Here is a 27,056-nt window from a genome sequence, read left to right on the forward strand (position 1 = left end):
GAGAGAGAGAGAGAGAGAGAGAGAGAGAGAGAGATATGACTGTGCATTTTTCTGAGCATACAAACACATACCCCAAAGTTTTGTATGTTTTTATATGTCTTTTTCATCTTTTAATCCACAACATAGTGATGAATTTGTGGGTTACTGTAGATTAATCTAGATCTGATTCTTGAAATTTGATTTAACACTGGTTTGTTATTTCATCTCAATTATATAATGTCTTTCAAACAATAATTGTATATCTTTGAAGTCCATGTTTCACCAATGTTTTTTTAAATTAACTACCATTTACTAAACATGTAATATAGTATGGTGCATTCCTACAGAGGTGAAAAAATAATAAGTATGGGGGTGCTAGATCATTAGGCTGCAACAATCAGCATATTTGTCTATAATCTTACCCAAATTAGCCTTGTGCCTTCTGGTGGTCTCTGCATGTATTAGTTAATTGTATCTTCTAAACTTTTCAATCACCATGACCAAATTTCAGATTCATAGGAAATGCAGGCTACAAATCCCGGTATCCCAAAATAATCAGATTAGGAAAGGGTGAATTAAAGCATTTACATCTTGTGGGACTTTTATTTTGTTTTTTGTAACTTCTTGCACTTTTGTTGCTCCTATTCAGGTAAACTGAAGAAATGATGCCTACGCCAAAGACCAAGCCACACTTGTTCAGCTTAAAGGGATTTTTCTGGCTTTGTCTCTTTGAGCTTCTGCATAGTAATTCAGGTAAGTCAGTGCACATCTGTAAACACAGAAGAGCATCTCTTGATCTACCTTGCTTGTTACCAATTAGAAATGCAATATATTTTTAGAAATAGCCTCAGCTTTATTTCACAGCAGTAATTCATTACCACTTAGCAATGAACATCTAAGAAATAGATATAGGAATCACTTCCAGAATCAGAAAGTCCCTATCTGAATTTCACGTTTGCTGTGAACTGCCTAATGAACAGGAAGAGGTATAAACTGACAACAGGTACCAGGTAAGGCAATCTATTTCAGCGTCCACTTACAGTATAGGGATGGGATTTGGGGACTTGCTCAGTTTCGTAAACAATATTTCATTTATGTGAGAAGCACGATGCCTCAAAAAAATCAGTCATAGTACAAGAGGTTTGAAAAAGAGCCACCGTAATTATGATTTGCTTGTTGTTGATTGGTTGGTTTGCTATATTAAACATAGCTATGAATATATATTATTATCCAACATTTGGTAAAAAAGATTTTCTTGAATGATCATCGTTCTGTCAGAGGCAAAGAATGAGGACGTGTTTTAAGATCCAGTTAAACTTATTTATTGTTCATACCTATTCACAGAAATCTAGTGGTACTGGATAAGATTAATGAAATTCAAGAGCGACTGGACTTGGTCTGCCTATAAGAACATAATAATTGCATTCCTCTCTTGACTCTGACCCAGGCTGTGCTTCTACTTTTCCTACCCTTGCCTCTAGAATGATTTTTTTACCTAAAGAAAAAAGTGTCGAGGTTCCAGAAAAACCTCTTCTGCATAAAAAAAACTCAGAAGCCATTGTCTTTCAGAGTTCTTTACTAGCATGAGGAAACTGGCACACAATGAGTGAAATTCCAAAACTGAACTTCCGGATTCTTTTCCCAGTTATACAAACCCCAAGAGTCCCACCCCCCTAACCCCTTTGCTGGTCACATGGTCCCACGTTCTCCCAGTTCATTCGAATATCTTCTCGCCACTCCTCCTGCAGATGTGAACACCATCTGACCTTGACCGCTTGAAGAATGTTATCATACCCCTCAACCCCCCTTCTTCCCCTCAGGGGAAAAATGTGGCAGCGTCTGGAACCCTAAAGTCTAGTATGGTTTCCAGGCCTGACAAAAAGATGGAAGAAGCAATGAGAACATGCAGATGGTTACAACTGATAAATAATGTCTGGAAGCATCACCTCCACTAATTCCATCTTTTAGGTTCTTATTGTTATGTTGTAAGCTGCCCAGAGTCATTGGATACGAGATGGGCAGCACATAAATGAAATTGAATGAATGAATGAATGAACGCATGCATGCATGCAGGAGAGTTGAAATGCACAGAGATGCACAATACAGAAATACACAATAAATAAAATTGTACCATGTATTGACAGGATCAGGACTGTCTGTTTTTGTCCTGTTTGAAAAGAACAGTACATTTTTTTATTCTGATTACCTTTTTCAACCACGCAAAAAGTGGTTTTTTCGGCTGAATTTCTAACTTCCACAAACTAGGGAACAATTGTACTATTGAAATTATTGGTTTCATGAGAGGACATTCTGAGTACAGTGGGAAAAAAATACGAGGGCTAAAGGTTGCCAATTTTAGCAGAAGGATAATTTGCAATAGTCTTGAAAGAAGTCTTACCTCATTAATACACTGGAGGCTTTGATAGAATTAGAATTTAGAATTTAGAATTTAGAATTTTTTTTATTGGCCAAGTGTGATTGGACACACAAGGAATTTGTCTTGGTGCATATGCTCTCAGTGTACATAAAAGAAAAGATACGTTCATCAAGGTACAACATTTACAACACAATTGATGATCAATATATCAATATAAATCATAAGGATTGCCAGCAACAAGTTATAGTCATACAGTCATAAGTGGAAAGAGATTGGTGATGGGAACTATGAAACGATTAATAGTAGTGCAGATTCAGTAAATAGTCTGACAGTGTTGAGGGAATTATTTGTTTAGCAGAGTGATGGCCTTCGGGAAAAAATTGTTCTTGTGTCTAGTTGTTCTGGTGTGCAGTGCTCTATAGCGTCATTTTGAGGGTAGGAGTTGAAACAGTTTATGTCCAGGATGCGAGGGATCTGCAAATATTTTCACGGCCCTCTTCTTGATTCGTGCAGTATACAGGTCCTCAATGGAAGGCAAGTTGGTAGCAATTATTTTTTCTGCAGCTCTAGTTATCCTCTGAAGTCTGTGTCTTTCTTGTTGGGTTGCAGAACCGAACCAGACAGTTATAGAGGTGCAAATGACAGATTCAATAATTCCTCTGTAGAATTGGATCAGCAGCTCCTTGGGCAGTTTGAGCTTACTGAGTTAGTATGAAACAAGGGTGGGCAAACAGTGGTCTTTGACTCTATTTTTGAGATGCTTGGCCCTTTCATTATGAATGTTGAAATCTGATGATAGAGTGCTCTACCACAATGAGAAGAGGAAACGGAGAAAAATTGAAAGGGGAGCCATAAAGTAGACCCATTAAGGTTTTTTAAAAAATCAAGAAAACACACAAAAATTCTTGCAAATCCCAGTCCCACCTACTTGGGGTGATATTGGCCCATCCCATCCACTTTAAAGCCATCCTTCTCATATCACTTGTTAACAGCCATGTGGAAGTATCAGATTTTGTGGCAGAATGAACAAGAAACTGATTAAAAACAAAACTGCTTGTAAAGCGTTTATATGGATGGATACAATAGAATTTGGAATTCCCACCATTTCTTTTGGATTCATTCAAACAACTGATAAAATGTCAGTAATTATCTGTTTTACTTATCTCGTGATGGTATTGAGCATCCTACCACAGTACAATGTTGTGGGTATTCAGCCCTTAAAAGGAAACCATGGAGCTAGAAAAGTTCTGTAGCTAAAAAGATCAAGAGCTTCAGACATTTCCCAGAAGGAAATTTAAAAGTATTTGATCTTTGCAATCTAAAAACATAGATGACTGAGATAGAACATGATAGGAAATTATCTATGCATTATAGGGAGAAAGAAACAGATTTTTACAGTTCTTGTAATATACACAGAAATGAACAAATTTATAAGAATAGAGAAATTACAAAAAACTGGAACCTGAAGAAATTATTTAGAAAATATGGATCTTTCCTCTTATTAACTCAAAGATGTAGGAGTAGCAAACCTATGTAGATGGACCTTACAGAATTATGCAAATCCCAATTCTTTGAATAGTCTTAACAAATTAGTATCATTTGCACCTCTCCAGAGTTTCAAAATGGTTATAGGTTGTCATTGTTTTTTCTTGGGATGAACTTTAAGAACTTCCTCCAGTAACTTCTCATTGAGATTAAATATATGGTTTGTAACCACTGTACTTTTTAGCTGCAATCTAAATTATTTTCAATAATAATATTTCTAAAATACCAATGTAATTAAACAATGTTCTCATTACCTTAATTTTGTTTGGTTGAGGAAGCAAGAAAATTGGACAGATTTGTTTTTGTTTTCAATATGAAAATAATTCTGTAATTTAAGCCTGCATAATTCTGAAGGATTCAAAAGACCTCTTCCCATTCTAATATTTTATAAATATTACCAATTGTAATTTAATATTGTCACATAAATGTTAGTGTGTAACTCAGATTACTTTTCCGGACCAAGATAGGAAAGTAAAAAGAAAATGAAAAAAGAGAAAAAAGATTAATCAAAGGAATAAAAATTGATGTATGAAGTAGTAATTAAATTATGCACATAATCAGTTTTGTTAAATCTGTATTATCAGTAACAATTAGTATTATTAAAACTGTATTAAAAACAAAGTAATATAAAGCATAAAAGCTTTTTTAAATTTATTTTAAAATAAGTCTTTACAATTTTTCTGAAAAAATACTAAACTCATATTTTAAAGAACCAGAAACACAGCTAAAATGTGCTGGCAAGTTAAAACAATGTGATGTCTCATTACATGCAATATTCTCAGGAAGACAGCAGAAGAGACATGTCAATTCTTTATTCACCAAGATTGGGAATCCATGGAACAACTTGGAAAAAAAGCCATTTTCCCAGATTCTCCTAAGTTTGACAGCTTTCCATGCTATTAACATACATAAAAGATATATCTTAATATCTACATTTAATATAAACAGCTTACAAACATGATGTGCATTGAAGCAACAGAAAAAGGACACTAACTTGCTCAGACACACTTTCTTTGTCCTGCTTTATTAGACAGAGCCTCCTTCCATTGCTACCAGTCCTGCTCAGGTTGCTCCATGCTTCCAGGATGGAAATGGGTTCTAAGACAAGGGAGGGGAGGGAGGGAGGGAGAGAGGGAGAGAGAGAGGGAGAGGGAGAGGGAGAGAGAGAGAGGGAGAGAGGGAGGGAGGGAGAATATTGAAAGAACCAGATGCTACTTCTGCCCAAAATAGAATGACCTTGGAAAACAGTGCCAAGGGAAGGGGAGGCATGTGTGTAGCAGCCTAAATTGAACAACAGGAACTTGGAAGATCTCAATCCCTGATCACACCATCAACCATATTATTTTAGATCATGTACAACTGGTTTCAGGAAAAGAGGGGTGACATTCCTTTAAAATTGTAACAATTGAAAATGGCTTTTAGTTGCCTTGATTGAGAGAAGACATGTCACACAATTACTGCATTATGGTTCATGTGGGATAGGGCAATGTGAGACTATGCCTTTATATCCAAGAAATTGAGAGAAGACTGACTAGACCAGGGGTTTCCAACCTTGGTCCCTTTAAGACTTGTGGACTTCAACTCCCAGAATCCCACAGCCAGCAAAGCTTTGCTGGCTGAGGGACTCTGGGAGTTGAAGTCCACAAGACTTAAAGGGACCAAAGTTGGAGACCCCTGGACTAGACAATTCTCACTATGAAAAACAAAACAAAACCAAGTGGTTCTACCTGCCATCCAATATTTTATTTATGGACTTTTTTTTTAATTAGTTCATAAAATGAACAAGGAGGCATCTCAGTGGAAAGATGAGTTGAACAATCAACTGCCATCACCCCCAGTATCTGAAGCAGTCACCAAAAATTGTTTAATGATACAGTTAGCAAAGAATAGCAATTAACCTCTCATGGGAACAAAAACATTGCAGTAGCTCTTGTTGTTTCTCTTCCAACATAGGGATTCTCCCATGCCACTTATCTCCTAATGGGCTTCCCCCAGTTTTTTACAAAATTCCCCATTTCTGTCATCTCAGACTAAAGTTATCAATGTTTAATATTTCTATAGAACTTTACTTTCTATAGCATTTTTGAAAGTGTTTTATATTCATTCATTCATTACTCAGTTATTAAAATATTCCAAAACTAACTCACTTGGGGGAGAAAAATCCATAGTTATCAAAATCAAGTTGTTAAGTGGAAAAATTCTCACAGAAAGTCCGGCATGTCAACATATTTAAATTCATTGCTCAGAAACATCAGGGAATTAATTAACAGTACTCTGAAATGTCTCATCTAAGACATGTGGAGTTGTTTTGAATTTTTGGTAGGATTGATCAATAAGAAAAACTCTTTGGAAATTCTACAACAGAGTCAGAAAGTTACATAAAGGCCTAAGTGGGTGGTAGCATAGGAACTAATCCAGCAAAGTGTTATTTAAAAGTTAGATGATCGCCAATGAATGAAAAGTGAAAGAACTTACAAATGAAATGGTTCAGAAAGAACAGAAACTCAGGCAAAGCAAATAAACTTAACAAAAGGGCAAGCAAAAAAAAAATGGGAAAAACCAGATAGCTTAAAAAAAAAGTAAATATAAACAACAAATACTAGATTTGGTAGATCAAAAGCAAGAAACCCACCAACTAACCAAGCAAACAGTTTGATGACATATATATTTATTATTTTACTTAAAATATTTATATGCTTTTATTTTTTATACTTTTAAATCAAGTAATTTATACAGCAATTCCAATTATAATTTTCAACAACTGAAAGTACATTAAAATGTCACATAAATTATATAGAATAAAATAAGGAATAGGCAGTAATAGGAATAGGCAGTAATAAACACAATAGAAGTTTAAAGAACCCCAACTTCATCATTACTAAAAAGTCTAGTGGGATTATTTGCATAATACCCAAAACACAGAACAGATGATATCCATCATACCTTCCTGGGGACAGCATCCTTAAATTAAATCTACCACTCCAAATGCTAATATTTAAATTGCACTCATTATACATCTCTGAAAGAGGGTTGAAATGGGGGAAGACGCATTGCTTTAGATGTCACAATTCTAGGGCTTAAAAGCTAGGTTAAATGCAACATCTTGAATCTGATCCAGAAAAAACTGAGAGCCAGTGAACATTATAAAAACCAGTTCAATGTAGTGGTTACTAGGAACTCTGAGACCAGTCTTGTTTTAGGCACAAAGCCAAAGCCTTTTAAAAGCATTTTTTTCTACAGCCTCTGGCCAAAGATTTGTAAAAAAAATGCTTTTAAAAGGCTCCTCTGACGATCCCAGCTGAGTTATTTAATCGTCAGAGGCTTTTCTTTTCTTTTAAAAGCATTTTTTTTGCCAGTTCAATGTAGGGGTTACTAGGAACTCTGAGACCAGTCTTCTTTTAGCCACAAAGCCAGTCACTGTCTCTCAGCCCTAGGAAGCAAACAATGGCAATCTACGTCCAAAATCTTGCCAAGAAAACTGTTTTGTCCAGCCAATTACCAGTAGTCAAGATTGACAATAAAATAAAATTAATTTAGGTGTCCTATAAGCTAACCTAAGCTGCCCTATACTTCGTTTTAAAAATAAAATCCAATTTTAAAAAGCAAGTAAAATATGAAATTTCTTGTCTTCTCATAACTTTTCCCTTCACGTTGGGTGTCTGGAAGGTAAACAATGCAATATTTTTTTTTAAGTAAGCCTGATAGGGGAGAATAATTTCAGAATCATTAAGTTGATGTGTGTTTCAGGTGGATTGGTAGAGAACATACAAATGATAAAATGATATAGAAAATCAAGATCTGCTTGGAAGGAATGTATGAATTCTGAAAATGAAAGTCAAGCAGCAAATTTACAGATAGTCGGTGCAGGAGATATTATTATATTTGGAATTATTAAAAATGTTGGTAAAACTGTTCATCAAGGGCTTCTGAATTAAATTAGCAGACTAGTAACAAAACATCACTTTTATGGACTGATAACTGGATAAAACTAAGGCATACTGTACATCAGGGGTGTCAAACTCAAGGCCGGTGGGCTGGATGCATCATGCGCTGGCCACGCCCAGGCCCAATTTAGCATAGGGGCGAAAGTCCCGATATGTCATGTGACGCTGCCGTGATGATGTGATTTTGACACCCTGTGGTCTAGACCAGGGATCTCCAACCTTGGCAACTTTAAGACTTGTGGACTTCAACTCCAGAATTCCTCAGCCAGCTCTGCTGGCTGAGCAACTCTGGGAGTTGAAGTCCACAAGTCTTAAAGTTGCCAAGGTTGGAAACCCCTGGTCTAGAAGATGCTCTAAAAAACTGAATTTTTTGAGATACTCCTTCTCTAGCTTTGAATCCTCCAGTTACGTTCACTGTGAATACTATTATTCCCAATTAGTCCAAGAAATAAAATTTGTAGTCTAGTAAAGCTGGATATCGGAAAACATAAGTAAGATTGTTCTAGGCTGTATCAGCTGTCCATCCAGTACAATATTTTATTTTATATAATTATTAAACATTTTTTTAATTAACTCAGAAGAGAGACCTGAAAGGAAAAGCCCTTTTCCATAGCTGGCCCCACCACAAGTGATATAGAAGATACATTATGTTTGAACCATATTCCGCTATCAAGGCCAGCACTCACTATATGTCTTGTGGTAGCAAAACTTCTTAAATAATAATACCATTATAGTATGTAAGGACTTTTTAAAAATAACCAAAAAGCAACATTGAATCACATTATTTAAAATCCTAAAAAACAAAACAAAATAAGTATAATCATATTGTCTATAATTAAATACAATGGTCTGTGGAGTCTGTCACACCTAACATGAAGAACAAAGCAATGTTCTACAGAAATTAATCCAGGTTAAAAGGCTATCTGAATAAATAACCTTCACAGTGTTAAAAAACAAAACAATTCTTATAAACTCAGCAATTGTATTTTAGAGAGAGATGGAGTACAGAGAATGGCCTTCCAGCAAATCTCAAGAAACAAGCTGCAGGTCTCATATGTACTTGGGATCAAGCTCTAGGAACTTAAAAAATCATCAGCACTTTGGATTTTGAGTCCACTGGAAATCAGTGCAAATTTTAAAAGACAGCACAGTTTCATGAAAAATGAGTCAGCCTTATCGAATACCACACAACCAGTATTAAAGCTCTTCTGTCCTTTCATAGACCCTACACAGACTATGTTACCATTGTCTAGTGGCTTTCCTACTGATTGATCCCCATACCTTATGGCAGTGATAGTGAACTTTTTTGGCACCGAGTGCCCAAACTGGAATACACGTGCGCATGCCAGAGCCCCAGAAACTCAAAAGCCAGTTGACCAGTGCACATGTGCGTGCCAGCCAGCTGGTCTTCTGGTTTCTGGCGCATGTATGCATGCCGGCCAGCTGGTCTTCACGTGTGCCGGTGCGCCGGAAACCCAAAGATCAGCTGGCGACCACATGCGTGCCCACAGAGAGGGCTCTGCATGCCACCTCTGGCACACGTGCCATAGGTTTGCCATCACAGCCTTATGGTATGTAAGGTAGCTGGAAATAAACCCTGCAAGAGAGGGAAAAAAAGCACAGTAGAAAACAGAGATTAGTGACTGGATCATTAGTATAAGTTGGTTTTTGAGATATGGCAGAAAAAGTTGAGGCAGATTGCCTCGATAGTGATGTGGAGGCAGTAGAGGCAACATCTTGTGTTCCTGTCCTTGAAAAAACACTAAATAGATCATGCTCATGTTAGAAAAAACTACTTGTATCAATCAACCTAAGCAAGATATGGTCTAAACTTATGAAACAAGGGCCAGATTTTTTTTCCCAGGAAAGGTGGGAAAAAAAATCTTTCTATGAGTAAGCTTTGATCAAGAAGTAATGCTAAATTGTGGAACTGATTCTTCTGTGGAAATGCTAACCATCGCAAATGAGCAGCATTTTCTTCTTGTCCAAATACCAACTACAGGAAGTCATTAATTTTCCAATGACTAAATATGAAGCAGAAGAAGAAAGGTAAACCTGGGTCAGATATAATATTAAACTATTGTTTAGTATTATGGAAATGGACTGCAGTTTGCCTTTAGCAGACATAAGGCTATCGTACAATTGTGCGAGGAGAAGCCTAAAAGCTTTGAGTTTTAATGAAACTTTGTTTTCCAACTGCATCTGAATTAGGGAAAGCGTGATTTGTGCTAATAGTGGCGGTGAATAAAGTAGCATATGACGCTAAAGTTTGAGTCCAATATCATATACGTTACTTTATATTTTCTCACACTAATGCTTATTTGGAAAGATCCTTTTGGCATTTTTTTCAAATCTTCATGGCATTACTGCAAACTTTACTACATCACAGATTATTCCTACCTAGTTACGATTAGAAAAATGCCCTCTTTAAGTAGATCTCACAGTTCAATTTCTTCTATTGTGCAAACTTTCCATTGAAGTATAGCAGGGGTCTCAAATTCGATTTCATTGAGGGTCACATCAGGGTTGTTTGACCTTGGAGGGCTGGTGTGGGAGGGCAGGGGGAGGGGAGGCGAGGCCATGGTGGGTGTGGCTGGGGTGGGCGTGGCCATGGTGCTCGTTTGACACAGGATCATGATGCATTTTTTTCCTTCTTTCTTTCACAGTTCTTTACTCTATAACCATTTTCCTACTTCTTCTACCAGATATTACTGACAAACATTTATTACTTATTCTTCATAATTCACTAAACTTTTTATTTCTAAATTATTTAATAGTAAATTGCTTTTCCAGGCAGAAGAACTATTTATGTGTTGTATTTTTATTATTCAACTAATAATAAAAATACAATAGCTTAAATAACACAAGAATACAAGATCTAACAGCAGAGGTAAATTTCCAGGGTAGTAAATACAAATGGCTGTCAGTTATAGATTGTAGATTAAATAGACCTACAGTATGTAAAATCTGGCATTAAACTGTAGCATTAACATGGGATGTTGCTTGTTTTCTATCCAGATCAGGCACTGATTGGAGGCCACATAATTGTAATCCAGTTCAATCCAGTCCTTCTGCAGCACTCCACCAGCCGAAAATGGACCGCACGGAGGCCCCGCTCAATTCCTGTGCGGCCCGTTTTTGGTCTCCCCAGCTTCCTGCAGCACTCTGCTGGCTGAAAATGGCCAAAAACAGGCCACATGGGGGCCTTGTGGGGCCTCCTTGCATCCTGTTTTCAGCTGGCAGGGCCACCGTGGGACGGTCCTTTAATATTTCCAGGCTGGTCCCACGAGCCAGTTTTAAACACCCCAGGAGCCAAATCTGGCCCAGAGGCCTTGAGTTTGACACCCCTGATGTACAATATGCCTTCGTTCTATCTAGTTATCAGTCCATAAAAGTGATGTTTTGTTACTAGTCTGCTAATTTAATTCAGAAGCCCTTGATGAACAGTTTTACCAACATTTTTAATAATTCCATATATAATAATATCTCCTGCACTATCTGTAAATTTGCTGCTTGACTTTCATTTTCAGAATTCATACATTCCTTCCAAGCAGATCTTGATTTTCTATATCATTTTATCATTTGTACGTTCTCTACCAATCCACCTGAAACACACATCAACTTAATGATTCTGAAATTACTCTCCCCTATCAGGCTTACTTAAAAAAAAATATTGCATTGTTTACCTTCCAGACACCCAACGTGAAGGGAAAAGTTATGAGAAGACAAGAAATTTCATATTTTACTTGCTTTTTAAAATTGGATTTTATTTTTAAAACGAAGTATAAGGCAGCTTAGGTTAGCTTATAGGACGCCTATATTAATTTTATTTTATTGTCTTAAAATGTATTATTTTAAGATAGGTATTTTATGCTATGGGGTTTCATACCAATGTATTAAATCAGGAATAAATGCTAGGACAAGAGTATTAAAGCACATCATGCCAGTTCTTTATAATGTTGGGGTGTCTGTGCTTGTAAGTCATTCTTGACTCCTGGTAATTGCCTGGACAAAACAGTTTTCTTGGCAAGATTTTGGACGTGGTTTGCCATAGTTTGCTTCCTAGGGCTGAGAGAGAGTGACTGGCTTTGTGCCTAAAAGAAGACTGGTCTCAGAGTTCCTAGTAACCCCTACATTGAACTGGCAAAAAAAAATGCTTTTAAAAGAAAAGCCTCTGACGATTAGGTAACTCAGCTGGGATCGTCAGAGGAGCCTTTTAAAAGCATTTTTTTACAAGTCTTTGGCCAGAGGCTGTAGAAAAAATGCTTTTAAAAGTAAAAAAAAAAGTTGACCACGCCCACCCAGTCACATTACCCCACCACCACCAAGCCACGCCCACAGAACTGGTAGTAACAACTTTTACATTTCACTACTGGCTTCTTCCCCCATTTCAACCCTCTTTCAAAGATGTATATTTATTTATTTTTTATTTATTTATTTATTTATTTCTTCGTATTTTTATACCGCCCTATCTTCCTAGGAACTCAGGGCGGTTCACAGCCAGATAAAAAATATACATATAAATACAAAATAAAACCTCAATTAAAAAACTTATTACAAATGGCCGAATAATTAAAATAGCAATATACATAATAAAACCCATTAAAACCAATTAAAAATTTTAAAATCTAGTCCAGTCCTGCGCAAATAAATAAATGTGTTTTAAGCTCGCGGCGAAATAATGGGTGCAATTTAAATGTTAGCATTTGGAATGGTAGTCTCTAATTTAAGGATGTTTTCCCCAGGAAGGAATGATGGATATCATCTGTTCTGTGTTTTGGGTGTTATGAAGGGGTGAAATGCTACCGGTTTGGGATGATTCGCACGAACCGGTAGTGAAAAAAATGCTTTAAAAAGTAAAAAAAAAAAAAAGTTCCGACAATCAAGCGGTACAGTGGTCTTCGGAACTTTTTTTTTTTTTTTTTACTTTTTTGAGCATTTTTTTCCTTACTTACAGATGCTAATTCTCCTACAGAACCAGGCTGTATGAAAAATATGAATTTTTAGTGTTTACAAAAATGTAATCCCCCTACCTAGTACTATAGATATTTCAGTTTTTAATTATAATCCTGTTTTGGAGAGGGGGCATATATAATATAATTATAATATAATATAGTCAATCCTATATTATATTAATTGGATGCATGGTTATGCTAATATAAGAAGCAAACTTGATGTGAGTGTGTGTGTGTGTGTGTACACACACACACACACAGACACACACGTGTGTGTGTCTGTATGGCTTTTATTTAAAATGGACTTTTCATCTCTATGCTTGCCTTCACTAGCAATGTCAATTCTGGAGTCATTACTATGCCAAACTACTTTCTAGTGTAGGCTGCACTTCTTCTTTCTTTTGTGGTATGCTTTTAATATCAGTTCACTTTTTAGGGAATCCCCTACTGAAAATTAAAGCTGACTATGATGAGTAATGACATATCATGCTCTCCCTTGGGATGACAGCAAAGCCGTACAGCAGCCAAACACACTTTCATTTCCTTTCTTTTGATGGCAATATAACATGCACTCACAAAAACAAAAAAACTTTTAATGTTGTTTATTTGCAGTGAATAAATAAAAGAGATGATATATTGAGAACATAGTGATTATAATGATGGATATAGATCACATTGTTTCTTGTATGCTATTCTTCTTGTATAATTTGATCCACACAAATCAATAGAAAGACCAATATTGCTCCCTTTCATTGAAAGGTAGCTAAAGTACACAGCCAGTTTTATTCAGCTTATAATTATCAGGGCCAAAAGTTTACTTATGATACTAAGTCTCTGGATTAAAGTCAAGTGTAATAATGATGCCATTCAATTTCCATTATTTTTATATTTCCCAATTGCTTTTATTAGCCTTCTATTGAGCTTTTAGAAGATCTAGAATTAATCTAGATTAATTTCTATGCTGCTGAAGTATTTCATCTTTAGCAAGAAGCAATTGGACTTGTGGGCAACATCATTCTCCCTGTCCACACTTATATTAATTAATCAGAATAGAGCTGGAAGGGACTTTGGAGGTCTTTTAGTCCAACTCCCTGCTCAAGCAGGAGATTCTATACTGTTTCTGACAAGTGGCTGTCCAGTCTCTTCTTAAAAGCCTCCAGTGATGAAGCATCCACAATTTCTGGAGGCAAGTTGTTCCATTAGTTGATTGTTCTCACTGTTAAGAAGTTTCTCCTTAATTTTTGGTTGCTTCTCTCCTTGATTAGTTTCCACCAATTGTTCTTGTCTTTCCTTCTGGTGCTTTGGAAAACTTCTTCTGTGCTTTAAGAATATTCAAGTTACACTTTCATGGTCTACAAAGATAGGAGTGACATTAGTAAAATAATAATAACAATAATGCCAGTATCTCTATGTAAACTTATGTGTGATTTGCAGAGAAGTTTGTTGTTCTCCTTTTCTGAAAGTGGAGAGACAAGGCTCTCTGACACAACTATACCCACCTACACCTTTGATGAAGCTTCTTGAATGAGAAGCGAAATGTCTTCTTCCTCAAGGAAAAAAACATAATCCAGTTGCCTTTTGAAAAGCACTTTTGAGACAACTGTAGTTTCGGTTTTGGAATGCAAACCAAAATCCATATAAATCAAAAGGAGCTTTAGTGGCCTCTCAGAAAGTGATAAATCTTCTGATTTCCTATACTGGTGTGGTTACCATTCACAGCTGACCACACCGCCCTCATAGAATTCTACGGAAAATGAAATTAACACTCATAGTTATATTGAGACAAATGATGTTTTGTGAAACACTTAAAGAGGACAGATAAATTATAGAAAGGATATTGGATGGACTTAAACCTTCTCAGATGTCTTTATATTGTAGCAAAATGATCTAGGGACTTGGAAACAAGTTGTAAGCTGCACAACATAGTTTGAGTTTTGGAATGCAAACCAAAATCCATGAGTCAAAAGAAGCTTTAGTGGCCTCTCAGTAAGTGATAAATCTTACATGGAAAAAGAGAAGATGTAGGAAAAAGCAAGGGAATAGGATCCTTATTTTTTTCTTGAATTCTAGTATCCCTTGGGAGTGCGAGTTGCTCTTTGGCAGATGGAAAAAAAGCAAGAGGCAGAAGTAAGCAATGTAGAAAAACAAAACATTGTTCTTTTTTTTTTAATTTCTCCTCTGAATGTCTATAACTGCTAAGAGTGGTGCTACTCTATAATTATAGTACTTCCTTTACCAACTCACAAAATATGTTTAATATGGTACCGATAGAAGAGAATATCTGTAGTTCAGAATTGAATTGTGTAGTCTTTGGTGCTCTCTGAACTTATTTTTTTCCCTTGCAGACTTCATTATCAGACTAGGTAACATCATCAGTGCTAAATAGGGATTTGTTTTCATTTTATAACTTTATAACTTAGTAGATTTCCCTGACACTGGTGGGAATGGTCTTGGTGGTTCCTTGATTAGCTTATTTGTTTGAGTTGGTGTGGTTCCTTGATTTGGGCATTCTTTACTTCATGATTGTTGGTCCAGTGTTAATTCTAGTGTTGAATTAGTGGTGATGTGATGTTTTGATCTTTTTGTTTCCATTTTTGTTTCCATTTCCATTTTGGCTTTTTTTATTGTATCCTTTGAATAGCAGATGTTGTTTATCTCTATGTGCCTGTTAATGACTGATTTGTCTGAGTGCCAGGCTTACAGAAATTCTTTAGCATTTGGACTTGGCTTGGTCTAGGATGCTCACAGTTTCCCAGTTGAAACTATGGTTGTCTCTGTCCATGTATTGTGAAATTAAGGAGTTTTTATCATGTCTTCTGACTGTTAGTTGGTATTCATGGATGCGGTTTGCTAGTTTTCTGCTGCTTGTCTTATGTAGTGGCACTGTAAGTTGTAGATCAGGGGCCATTGCCCACTACTGGGCCACGGTCTGTTTGAAACCAGGCTGCACAAGTGAAGCTCCACTCACGCAAGCAGTGGACTATGAAGCTCCTCTTGCACAAATCCAGGGTTCTTGAGTGGAGGGCGCTTGTGCTTGCATGGAAAGTTCCACTCATATGAGTGGGGGGCCCTCACACATGAAGTTCCATTCAAGCATGAGCACAAGCACCCTCCACTCAAGCACCCTCCACTCGTGCATGAAGGTCAATTCACATGAATAGAGGGTGTGCGCTTGCACCGCTCACACCAATGGAGCTGTGCACTTATGTGTGCACCTGCTACTCACATGCCCCTCTCCACACTGGGATAGACCACCAAAGTGGAAAGGATGGGAACTGCTATTGTAGATGACTGCTGCTTTTTCTTGCGAGGCTGGTGGGTCTTTTATTTTACTTAGGATGTTTTGGTGGATTTTAGTTGATTTGTGTGTCATGGTGATGCCATGTGGCTCTTGGTGGTTTTTGAGATATTTTTGTTGTATAACAGTGTTATCCTTTTCACAGCTTGTGTTGGTTGTATATATTGGGTTGAGTGGCCAAGGACTTTTTGATAAAGCTGAGTGAATATACATTTTGTTAGAAGCTGTATAGATGACTTGTCTCCTTTTTCTGGTGTTAATGGTTGCTGCAGTATGTTTGTTTTCATTTAAACAGTGTTCTTATTGAGCTTCTCTTATGGGAATTTGAATGTTGTTACTTAGTTTGGTGATGAAAAGTCTGCAAGAAAACAACTAAGCTCAGAGAGGACCAGATATTTAATACGACACCCATCAGACCATGCATGCATGTAGATACATATTCTCTATCCTTCCATTTAACCAACCTGAGTATTTTGTCTGCCTACTAATGTCCATCATAGATTCTTTCCATAGGAGACTATAATTGAGCACATGGAAATATCATTTCTACATACCATTAAGACAAGGCTAGGTCACATTATTAATGGACCCATACAGATTGCCTTATTTAAGAAAAGCAGCTAAATTATAAGCTCTGCAAATGTACAATAATTTTTTTTATAGTAATAATCATTGTTTGCAACCTTCTCATATGCAAAGTCAATGAGGAATCTAGATTCCCTTTACAATCTTGTTGCGAGTTTAAAAACTGTGTCGATTCTCTTAAGAACTGTGTCAAGGAAGGTTGGGGCAAAACTCAACAAATGTCTTGCTTAGCAAAAGAAATTTTGGGCTCAGTTGTAGTTGAGGGCTACCTGTATTGGAGACACTTTGTACTTATTGAAAGCTTTCCTTCACACCACATTGTATTAAGGAGGAAAATACAAGGTACAACTGCTCTTTAGCACATCTTACCCACTGAAATAAGTTTGGCTCCTGACTTCCATAAGGGCCTGAAGATCTGGTATTCCCAGATGGCTTGGGGCCCCAATGGAGGAGGTGGTTAATGAATTAAGAGGCAATTTCACTGCTCTCCCTGCGCATCCTGCTCTCTCCCTCCCCGGCTTTTAACCATTATTTTATCTTTGATTGTAATTCCATTTTTATCATTTTGGAATAATTTATCTTCTATGGTTTTAATGCTTCCAATGCCTTATGCCACCTAGAGTTTATTTGCCAAGATGGTTGGCAAATACATCTAATAAGTAAATAAATATAAGCAGTCATTACAGAGTGGGCTTACAGTTTTATTCACTTGATTCTACTACATGATGTTATCTCAATATATGTGTTAATTCATTCGTCCCTCTTTTCTCCCACATTATTTCAAAGTATATTTGTAACGAAAAACTTGAAAAATGGATGTAGGTCATAGTTCTGATTGCGCATTTGTGTATATTTTTCCTCCTTAGGTACTCTCAGTCAAGAATTAAGAGTTGTAGTCCAAGCAGGAGATGAAGCCAGGCTTCCTTGCGGTTACAAAATCCCTAGAGGCATACCTCTAGAATCTTACTACATCTACTGGCAAAAGCCTATCCATGGTAAACCAGACATAGTTGTGATTTCATACAAGAATGGTAAAGAAGTTGAATTGGAAAAGGACCCATCTTACAAGAACAGATCAAAGTTAGATGAGCAGAATCTTACACTTTCAATCTCCTCGGTGACAGTAAATGATAGTGGAAAATATAGCTGTGTTGCCATATTGAAAAGTGACGCCAAAGAAACATTTACCCATTTATCTGTGATAGGTAAGTGTAAGCTACTGACACAACTTCTTTAATCTCTCTCTCCACACACACACCCCTTGTGTATGTTTATATAATTTTATTAAAGTGTTTTTAAAAGGAAGATAAAAACTAATACAAAGCAATATAAGAAAACTAGGAAACAGAAAGAAAAAGAATTAAAGAGGAAGCTAAATACAAGAGAGAGAGAAAAAGTGTAAGACTAATAGAAAAGAAATTTGAAAAGAACAAAGAAACTTTCTGTCTTCTTTACAACAATTATTAGTAGTCTGAGGTTATAACATAGCTATCTTGTTTCTATCATCTATCCTATCTAATTATCAAAAGCACAAATCATAAAATAATTTATGCAAATAAGTCCATTAGGGGTTTCCAGTCAGCAATAAATTCTTCTCTGATCCAAGAAGTTAATTTAGTCAGCTCAGCAGCATCATTTTCATGTTTATCATTTGTATACGATTTTACTAAAACTCAGTGAATTTACCTAAATTATTTGCAATAAATAATAAAATACATTTCTTTCAATTTTCTTCTTTCTGTAGGAGCATTTATTTAGTTTCCTTCTAAAAGAACTAGATTTACTTTTATAAATTAGTTATAAAACTAGAATAAACTAGAAAGTAAAAGTAAAATTAGATTATGAATTGTGTATCTTCTTAAAAAGAATATACTGTATATCTTTCAGGAAAGTAGGTATACTTTCTTGAATTGTCATTTTTCTGTCTCCAATCAACCAGCCCTAAACTGAAGCTTTTGGTAATTTGCCATGAGTGATTTTAATATTTTTCTCAGAAGTTCTATACAATTGGGGCACCAAATGTTACTCTGGTATATCTTTTGACATACCTGGTATACCTGACTCAGAAATTAGTGAATAGCAACATTTAGCTAAACTCCTGAACTAAATATTATTTTCTAGCTCTGGAATGCGATCCCTGATAGATTTGTCATACAGTAATAGGAATAATTTATAAGAATCCTTGTCAACACTCAGAAAGTTTTAGATACATGATAATTTCTACATTTTAAATAGTTTTGACAGAATGATAGTCTTTTGACTGAGCTACTATAAATTGATTTTTTCTCCTACTGTAAAAGCAGTCGGACTCCTAGCCATAGCCATCTGTTCCTAATCATCTTGACAATGAAATGATGAAATGGGCATTGCGACATCACAATGCATGATACTTCGAGTATAGAATCATAACTATTCATGATATGATTTAGCCTCTGGACCCTTATCATCTTTGTTGTTGTTCTATGCATACTTTCTAGCATCTTTCTTGTATTGTGGTGACCAGAACTGGATACAGTATTCCAAGTGATTTATAATTTATTATAGTATATACTAAATTATAAGATGTGTATTAAAGACCAGATAGGCCATTAGTTCTAGTGCCATTGAAGGCACAAAGCTAGCTGGATAATTGAAACATCACAATAGTAATCCCATCCTTTGCAGCACACACATACATTCTCAGTACATATTTTATATTAATCACTAAGTACCTAATTAAATAAATAAGTTTTCACTGCTGTTCAATAAAGATTAATAATGAGGATACTGTCCTATTTTGGGAAAACATTTGCACAGAAGGGGAACTTGACAGAGTTGCCTGAAGTGTGTAAGAGAATTTTCTTAAATTCAGGATAATCAGTGACAGGAAATTTAGGTCTGCTTGAACAAATTCCAATAGTATCAAACAATTTTTCCATATGAGTCATATTCTGTAATATCTTACTACCTTTTTTGTGTCTTCCAGTTCCATTTAGTACACCTATCATCCTGAACAATTTGTCCAGTGAACGTTGTGATCCAACAAATTTGACACTGATGTGTTTTTCTCATGGAGGTTCTTCAAAGCCAAAGATGTATGGATCTATCAATGAAAATCCAGTGAATTGGACTGTCACAAGCAACCAAAGATTTGGTCATTTTAATATTACCGGCATCTTACAGTTTAACATGACAGAAAATATATTGATCCGGTGCTCAGTTCATTATTTAGATTTCCAAGTGTCAACCAACTATAGCTTGAGTAAGTTCCCTCCATTTTATGTAAAGGCAATCTTATTTGATTATATAACATAATAATTGAGTGAATGACAAAACACAAAGCTATTTGAATTAATAATAATTAAATAAAAATATTATTTTTGTATGAAAATTGCTACTGTGGTTAGAAAAAGAAATGAATAGGATACAGCATTACTCATGTTTAGTCACACAGATTAATAGAAAGTAAATGACTCACTGTGCATTGATTTAAATTGATTTATTGTAGATAAAGGTAAGCCTGGCTGAATTGTATATTGCCATTCTTCTTTCTAACCATTCATTACTGCCAATTATTATTTATTTGATCAGTTGAAGAGACACTTCTGCATTTTATTCAATCTTTGAGAGACAGCAGATATGCTAGCAAAAGTTAGTAGCCATAACTATCAATTAAACTAGGTGAAGACAGTATTAAATGTAGCTTGAAGTAAATTTGAATACTGTACTCCTTTGATGTATGAATAGAGCCAATATTCTTCCTGAGCTTCAGCTTGGAGTATGTTACCATTTTGCTTGGCGTACAATACATAGGACATACTTGCTCTAATCTCAACTGGTTTCATCAATGAAAAGGAAGAGAGGGAGGGACAACCTTTCACTATTCTACAGCTCTCTGTTTCACCATTCACAGATGTAGGCGGGGAAAGCTCACCAATCAAGCTTTTTTCAGAAAGGTGAAGGCTGCAGCCCAGCCATAATGCTATGAAAGATAGTGGCCAGTGATTGCAAGGAGGGGTTCCAGCCACAGTGAACAGATAAAGGAAAATATAGCAGGAGGGCAAGATGGCACTGCTGTGTCAGCATTAATTAGGGGGGAAAAAACATTAAGAGGAAAAAAATGCCTTCATTGTGAGGGGAGGCAAATAGAATAGAATAGAATAGAATAGAATTTTTATTGGCCAAGTGTGATTGGACACACAAAGAATTTGTCTTGGTGCATATGCTCTCAGTGTACATAAAAGAAAAGATACGTTCATCAAAGTACAACATTTTACAACACAATTGATGGTCAATATATCAATATAAATCATAAGGATTGCCAGCAACAAGTTATAGTCATACAGTCATAAGTGGAAAGAGATTGGTGATGGGAACTATGAAACGATTAATAGTAGTGCAGATTCAGTACATAGTTTGACAGTGTTGATGGAATTATTTGTTTAGCAGAGTGATGGCCTTCGGGAAAAAACTCTTCTTGTGTCTAGTTGTTCTGGTGTGCAGTGCTCTATAGCATCGTTTTGAGGGTAGGAGTTGAAACAGTTTATGTCCAGGATGCGAGGGGTCTGTAAATATTTTCAAGGCCCTCTTCTTGATTCGTGCAGTATACAGGTCCTCAATGGAAGGCAGGTTGGTAGCAATTATTTTTTCTGCAGTTCTAATTATCCTCTGAAGTCTGTGTTTTTCTTGTTGGGTTGCAGAACCGAACCAGACAGTTATAGAGGTGCAAATGACAGACTCAATAATTCCTCTGTAGAACTGAATCAGCAGCTCCTTAGGCAGTTTGAGCTTACTGAGTTGTCGCAGAAAGAACATTCTTTGTTGTCCTTTTTTAATGATGTTTTTGATGTTAGCTGTCCATTTTAGATCTTGCGATGTGATAGAACCTAGAAATTTGAAGGTTTCTATTGTTGATACTGTGTTGTCAAGTATTGTGAGAGGTGGAAGTATGGAAGGGTTTCTCCTAAAGTCTACCACCATTTCTACGGTTTTGAGTGTGTTCAGTTCCAGATTGTTTTGGTTGCACCACAAGGCTAGTCATTCGACCTCTCGTCTATATGCGGATTCATCATTGTCTCGAATGAGACCAATCACTGTTGTGTCATCTGCGAACTTCAGTAGCTTAACAGATAGATCATTGGAGATGCAGTCATTGGTATACAGAAAGAAGAGAAGTGGGGAGAGCACACAGCTTTGGAGGGGCCCTGTGCTAATTGTACAGGTATTTGATGTGATCTTGCTTAGCTTCACCTGCTGCTTCCTGTTTGTTAGGAAGCTTGTGATCCACTTACAAGTCTGTTCCGGTACCTGTAGCTGGTTTAGCTTAGTTAGAAGAATGTCTGGAATGATGGTATTGAATGCTGAACTAAAGTCTACAAAAAGGACCCTTGCATAGGTCTTTGGAGACTCAAGATGTTGTAGGATGTAGTGCAGAGCCATATTAACAGCATCATCTGTTGATCTATTTGCTCGGTATGCAAATTGCAAGGGGTCTAACAGCGGATCCATGATGGTTTTCAGGTAGGAAAGCACTAGCCTTTCAAAGGTTTTCATGACTACAGATGTTAAAGCAACTGGTCTGTAGTCATTCAGTTCCTTGATGGTGGGCTTCTTGGCACTGGGATGATGGTAGAGCGTTTGAAGCAAGAAGGAACATAACACATCTCTAGTGATTTATTGAAAATATGGGTGAAGATGGGGCCAATTGGTCAGCACAGACTTTTAAGCAAGAAGGAGTTATCTTGTCTGGGCCTGGAGCTTTTCCTGGCTTTTGTCTGTGAAATAGGTCCTGCACTTCCTTTTCTGTGATCACTAGGGGTTGTGAACCCAATGAAATGGGGTCAGTTGTAGGAGGCTTGGCTGTTGTTGGTGTGTCTGAGATGGGGGTTGTGGAGATAGGTGGCTGTAGTTTCCTTTCAAACCTGCAGTAAAACTCATTCAGGTCATCTGCCAGTTGTTGATTACCTTCAGCCTGGGAAGGAGGTTTGCCATAGCCGGTGATATTTTTAAGAGTTTTCCACATGTTTGCTGGTTCATTTGCTGAAAACTGATTCTTTAGCTTTTCAGAGTAGCTTCTTTTTGCTGCTCTTATCTCCATTGTTAGTGCATTTCTGGCCTGATTGTACAGCATTTTATCACCTTTTCTGTAGGCTTCCTCTTTGGAATGTCGTAGCTGCTTAAGTTTAGGTGTAAACCAAGGTTTGTTGTTACTGTATATTTGCAAGTTCCTTGTAGGTACACATAGGTCTTCACAGAAGCTGACATATGATGTTACAGTATCTGTGAGTTCATCCAGGTCTGCAGAGGTATCTTTAAAAATATTCCAATCAGTGCAGTCAAAACATGCCTGTAGCTTTAATTTTGATTCCTCCGTCCAGGTCTTCACTGATTTAATTATTGGTTTTGTGGCTTTAAGTCTTTGACTGTAAGCAGGTACAAGGTGAATCATGCAGCTGCACGTGGTAAAGACCGATAAGCATCTTTTAGTGTTGTGAAGCAATGGTCTAGAGTATTCTTGCCTCTGGTGGGACAATTGACATGCTGAAAGTATTTTGGTAGCTCTTTCCTTAAGTTTGCCTTGTTTAGATCTCCCAAAACAATGGTCAGTGAATCAGGGTGTTTGGCTTCAGCCTCCATGATTCGGTCAGCTAGAGTTCATAATGCCTTGTTTACACAGGCTTGTGGTGGGACATAAACAGCAATTAGAAGAAATGAGGAAAATTCACGAGGCGAATAGTAAGGTTTGCAGTTGATAATTAGAGTCTCTAAATTGTTGCCATAGAATTTGTAAATTATTTTAAAATCTTGACACCAGTTTCTATTAATATATAGGCATAAGCCTCCTCCTTTCTTTTTACCAGATGTTTCTGGAATCCTGTCTGATCATTCAATCTGAAACCTTGGAATGTTCAGGCTGCTATTTTCAATTGATTCATTTAACCAGGTTTCAGAGAAGCATAAGACTGCTGAATTGCGAAAATCAGAATAGTATTTATTTAAGAGGAGTATTTCATCCATCTTATTTGCAAGTGAGCGTATATTTGTTAGGAAAATTGAAGGCAGAGGGGTTTTAATGCGATTTCTTAGCCTGTTTAAGATCCCAGATCTTAAAATAGAGGATAATGTTATGTGTTATTGTAGCTGAGAAACATTTAGTAGCCTATAGTTGCATGGGGGCAACCTACTGATGCAACTCCATCTATAGCTAACACTAGTTTACACCATTTACTTATATACTCCATAAATTTCTAGGCCTTTATGCAGTTGTTTTCACTATATGGATATGCTACTTCATGTTATCTTGTTTTTCAAGCTTTTTTATTTTTGATTATACAAACACAACCTCATCAGATCCCCCCCCCATTATCATCATCATCTTCTTCTTCTTCTTCTTCTTCTTCTTCTTCTTCTTCTTCCTCCTCCTCCTCCTCCTCCTCCTCCTCCTCTTCTTCCTCCTCCTCCTCCTCCACCACCACCACCTCCTCCTCCTCCTCTTCCTCCTCCTCCTCCCCCCCCATTATTTTTACTTCAAGGCTTCTTATTTAAATTCATAGAGCACTTTGACTTCATGAAGATTATATCATGATGCTATAGTTGCACTTCTACAACTGTCTGGTTTGGCAGAACAACCAACAAGACAGACACAGCCTTTCAATGGTAGAAAAATAATTGCAACCAGCCTGTCTTCCATTGAGGACCTATATACTGCACAATCCAGAAAGAGAGCTGTGAAAATATCTACAGACCCCTCACAATCTGGACATAAACTATTTCAACTTCTTCCCTCAAGACAACACTATAGGACATTGCATACCAAAACAACCAGATACAATGACAGCCCCCCATGCATGCTATCACTCTGTTAAACAACTAATTCCCACAACACTGTCTATGTCCTAGGATGTTAAACCACCTAGTAGGGCTATGCTTATTATCCTCTCATCTATCATATTACCTATTTCCTTAGAGTCTTATGACTATAATTTTGTTGTTATATCTCATAATTTATGTTGATTGTTTCTATTTAGTATCCTAGTATTATTTATGTTGATTGTTTAGTAGCCTATGCCTGTCACTGAGAGTTGTATCTATGATTTATGATGATTTTATTTTATGATTATGATTATCACTTGTTGCTTGTATATACACTGACAGTTTATGCACTGGAGACAAATTCCTTGTGTGTGTTCATTGGGTCAATAAAAAAATTCTATTCTATTCTATTCTATTCTAGGGTATATCATAGAACTAATGATTTCTTCACTGTGATCCTGTATTTCTCAATGTTACATTCAATTTTTATTTCAGATATGACAAAGAACTGTTCTGAACCCAGAACTGAATTGCCACCATTGCCACCATTGCCACCTTTTGGGATCATCATTTCTTCAACAGTGATCCTGATTTTTGTTCTAGCCGTGGTAATGTTGGTAATACTCCAGTGCTATGGTAAGTACTGATACCTCTGTCACTAGCTGAAGCATTGTTATCCTCTCATCTATCACATTACCTATTTCCTTATATTCTTAAGACTATAATTTTGTTGTTATATCTCATGATTTATGTTGATTGCTCCTATTTAGTATCCTAGTATAATTTATGTTGCATATGAAATGATAGAATAATCATAGGGTCACAATAGATTCTGAAAATATGCAATCCTGTATAATTGTTCCTTCCCCATTTTTTGAAAGTTCATCAGCTTTCAACAATCTTATCCAGGAATATTATGAGATCCCAAGTGAGAATAATGAAAACTTATCATATATCACAAGAGATTATAATGATCTCATGACATTTGGCGTTTTTGCAAGATTTGGCCATTTCCTTTTTAATGAATGTAACTGTCATTTGATGAACACCAGAGCCTCTGATGCTACAGGTATCATATTTCTAATTCTTGTGATATGGAAAGAAAATGTGAAACATACTGACAACTATGTTCTAATAATCAGAAAGTATGAAGACTAGTTGTACTAATCTTTACCTGAATGTATTGATTACATTGGCAATATAAATCTCCGTCTGATCTAATCTACTAAGAATGCACACACAAAAGCACAGCTCAATTTCAGATGTCTTCAATCAAGGCTGAAGAGTAGAGGTTAGGGTCAGGCTACTTCACACATTCCTGCTTAACACACATAGAATAGTAAGAATTGTTTATATTATATCTTCAAAGAAATAGAGCATTTTATGAATCCTAGCTCATCAGTTTTGTTACTAAATTAGTCTTTGCCATTAATCTTCACTCAAGTTTAGCAACATTCATCTGTCTCAGAAATTAACCCTTGACAGATATTTTCTGTCAGATATTTTCTTTCAGATATTTTATTTGTTAGTCCAGTTTGTATGGATAAATTATATAAATATATCCAATTTATATTTCTGATTTCAAACTTTTAATCCATTTCATATCGTTATTGGCCAGTTTTCAGTAGAATATTGTCTAGAAAGCAGGTTTCACATTGGAAACTGAACAGGAGGATTAATCTTTTTGTTGGGATAATAGCATTATCACTAGTTGTAGAGCAGTGGTGGGTTTCAAAATTTTTTACTACCAGTTCTGTGGGTGTGGCTTGGTGGGCGTGGCAGGGGAAGGGTACTGCAAAATCCCCATTTCCTCTTAATCAGCTGGGACTCGGGAGGCAGAGAATAGATGGGGCCAGGGCCAGTAGGAGGTGGTATTTACCAGTTCTCTGAACTACTCAAAATTTCCATTACCAGTTCTCCAGAACTGGTCAGAACCTGCTGAAAGCCACCTCTGTTGTAGAGCTATAGTTGATGCCTGCTTTTTATGCAGCACTTAGTTCTTGAATTTCTATCATTATAGTATGATCTGTTTTTGTAAGGTTATATGGTGAATTAATTGAGCTATAGCGTATTCACACAGGTTTTGTGAAAATAAGGTTACAGGATCTGGAAAAAATATTTGTTTATTTTTAAATACTGTCATCACAGGGTATTTAAAGCTCAAAAACAACAGAATATTACTATAATACAGTTTTATCTCTGTTGCCCATTATATCTAATGGAGCATGAATTGCAGTTTATCAAAGTTCAGGACATAATAATTATATATGTGTGTGTTTATGGTGCCACAAGCCCCTCTTATTTTTGCAGAAAGTGACTGAGATGTTTCTGGAAATCTCTGCTTCTATGAACCCCTCTTCCTATGTATCCAAAAGTAAACAAGTATTTAAAAATCCCCTCAACTACTAATCTGCAATTTTGAAAATAAAACTTGGTATTTAAGAGTAAAATACTTTTGTTTTTCACTTAGCTGTGGATTTCAGAGAATGTTGGTTTGGAATCTCTGTTGGGGTAGTGGTTAAAGAGGGAAATTCTCCTGGAGATCTGCTTTAGAATATATAGTGTAGGCAGGTATTCTTTAC

The 27,056-nt window shown here is 36.4% G+C and overlaps 1 protein-coding gene across 7 annotated transcripts in view; it reads left to right on the forward strand.

Annotated features, from left to right (window-relative positions):
* LOC131200283 (T-lymphocyte activation antigen CD80-like) overlaps positions 1-27,056 on the forward strand; it is a 58,813-nt gene that overhangs the window by 21,493 nt on the left and 10,264 nt on the right. For 6 of the 7 annotated variants that reach the window (XM_058186934.1, XM_058186929.1, XM_058186928.1 and 3 more), the window contains 4 exons: positions 629-732; positions 17,550-17,888; positions 19,649-19,924; positions 24,970-25,110. In XM_058186934.1, the coding sequence (XP_058042917.1) occupies positions 642-732; positions 17,550-17,888; positions 19,649-19,924; positions 24,970-25,110 (847 nt within the window). In that variant the 5' untranslated portion in view covers positions 629-641. The remainder of the gene's footprint in view (positions 1-628; positions 733-17,549; positions 17,889-19,648; positions 19,925-24,969; positions 25,111-27,056) is intronic. The other variant, XM_058186935.1, reaches the window with a different exon arrangement.

The sequence above is a fragment of the Ahaetulla prasina genome, chromosome 5 (genome assembly GCF_028640845.1).
Source record: "Ahaetulla prasina isolate Xishuangbanna chromosome 5, ASM2864084v1, whole genome shotgun sequence".
In the NCBI taxonomy this organism is placed as follows: Eukaryota; Metazoa; Chordata; class Lepidosauria; order Squamata; family Colubridae; genus Ahaetulla; species Ahaetulla prasina.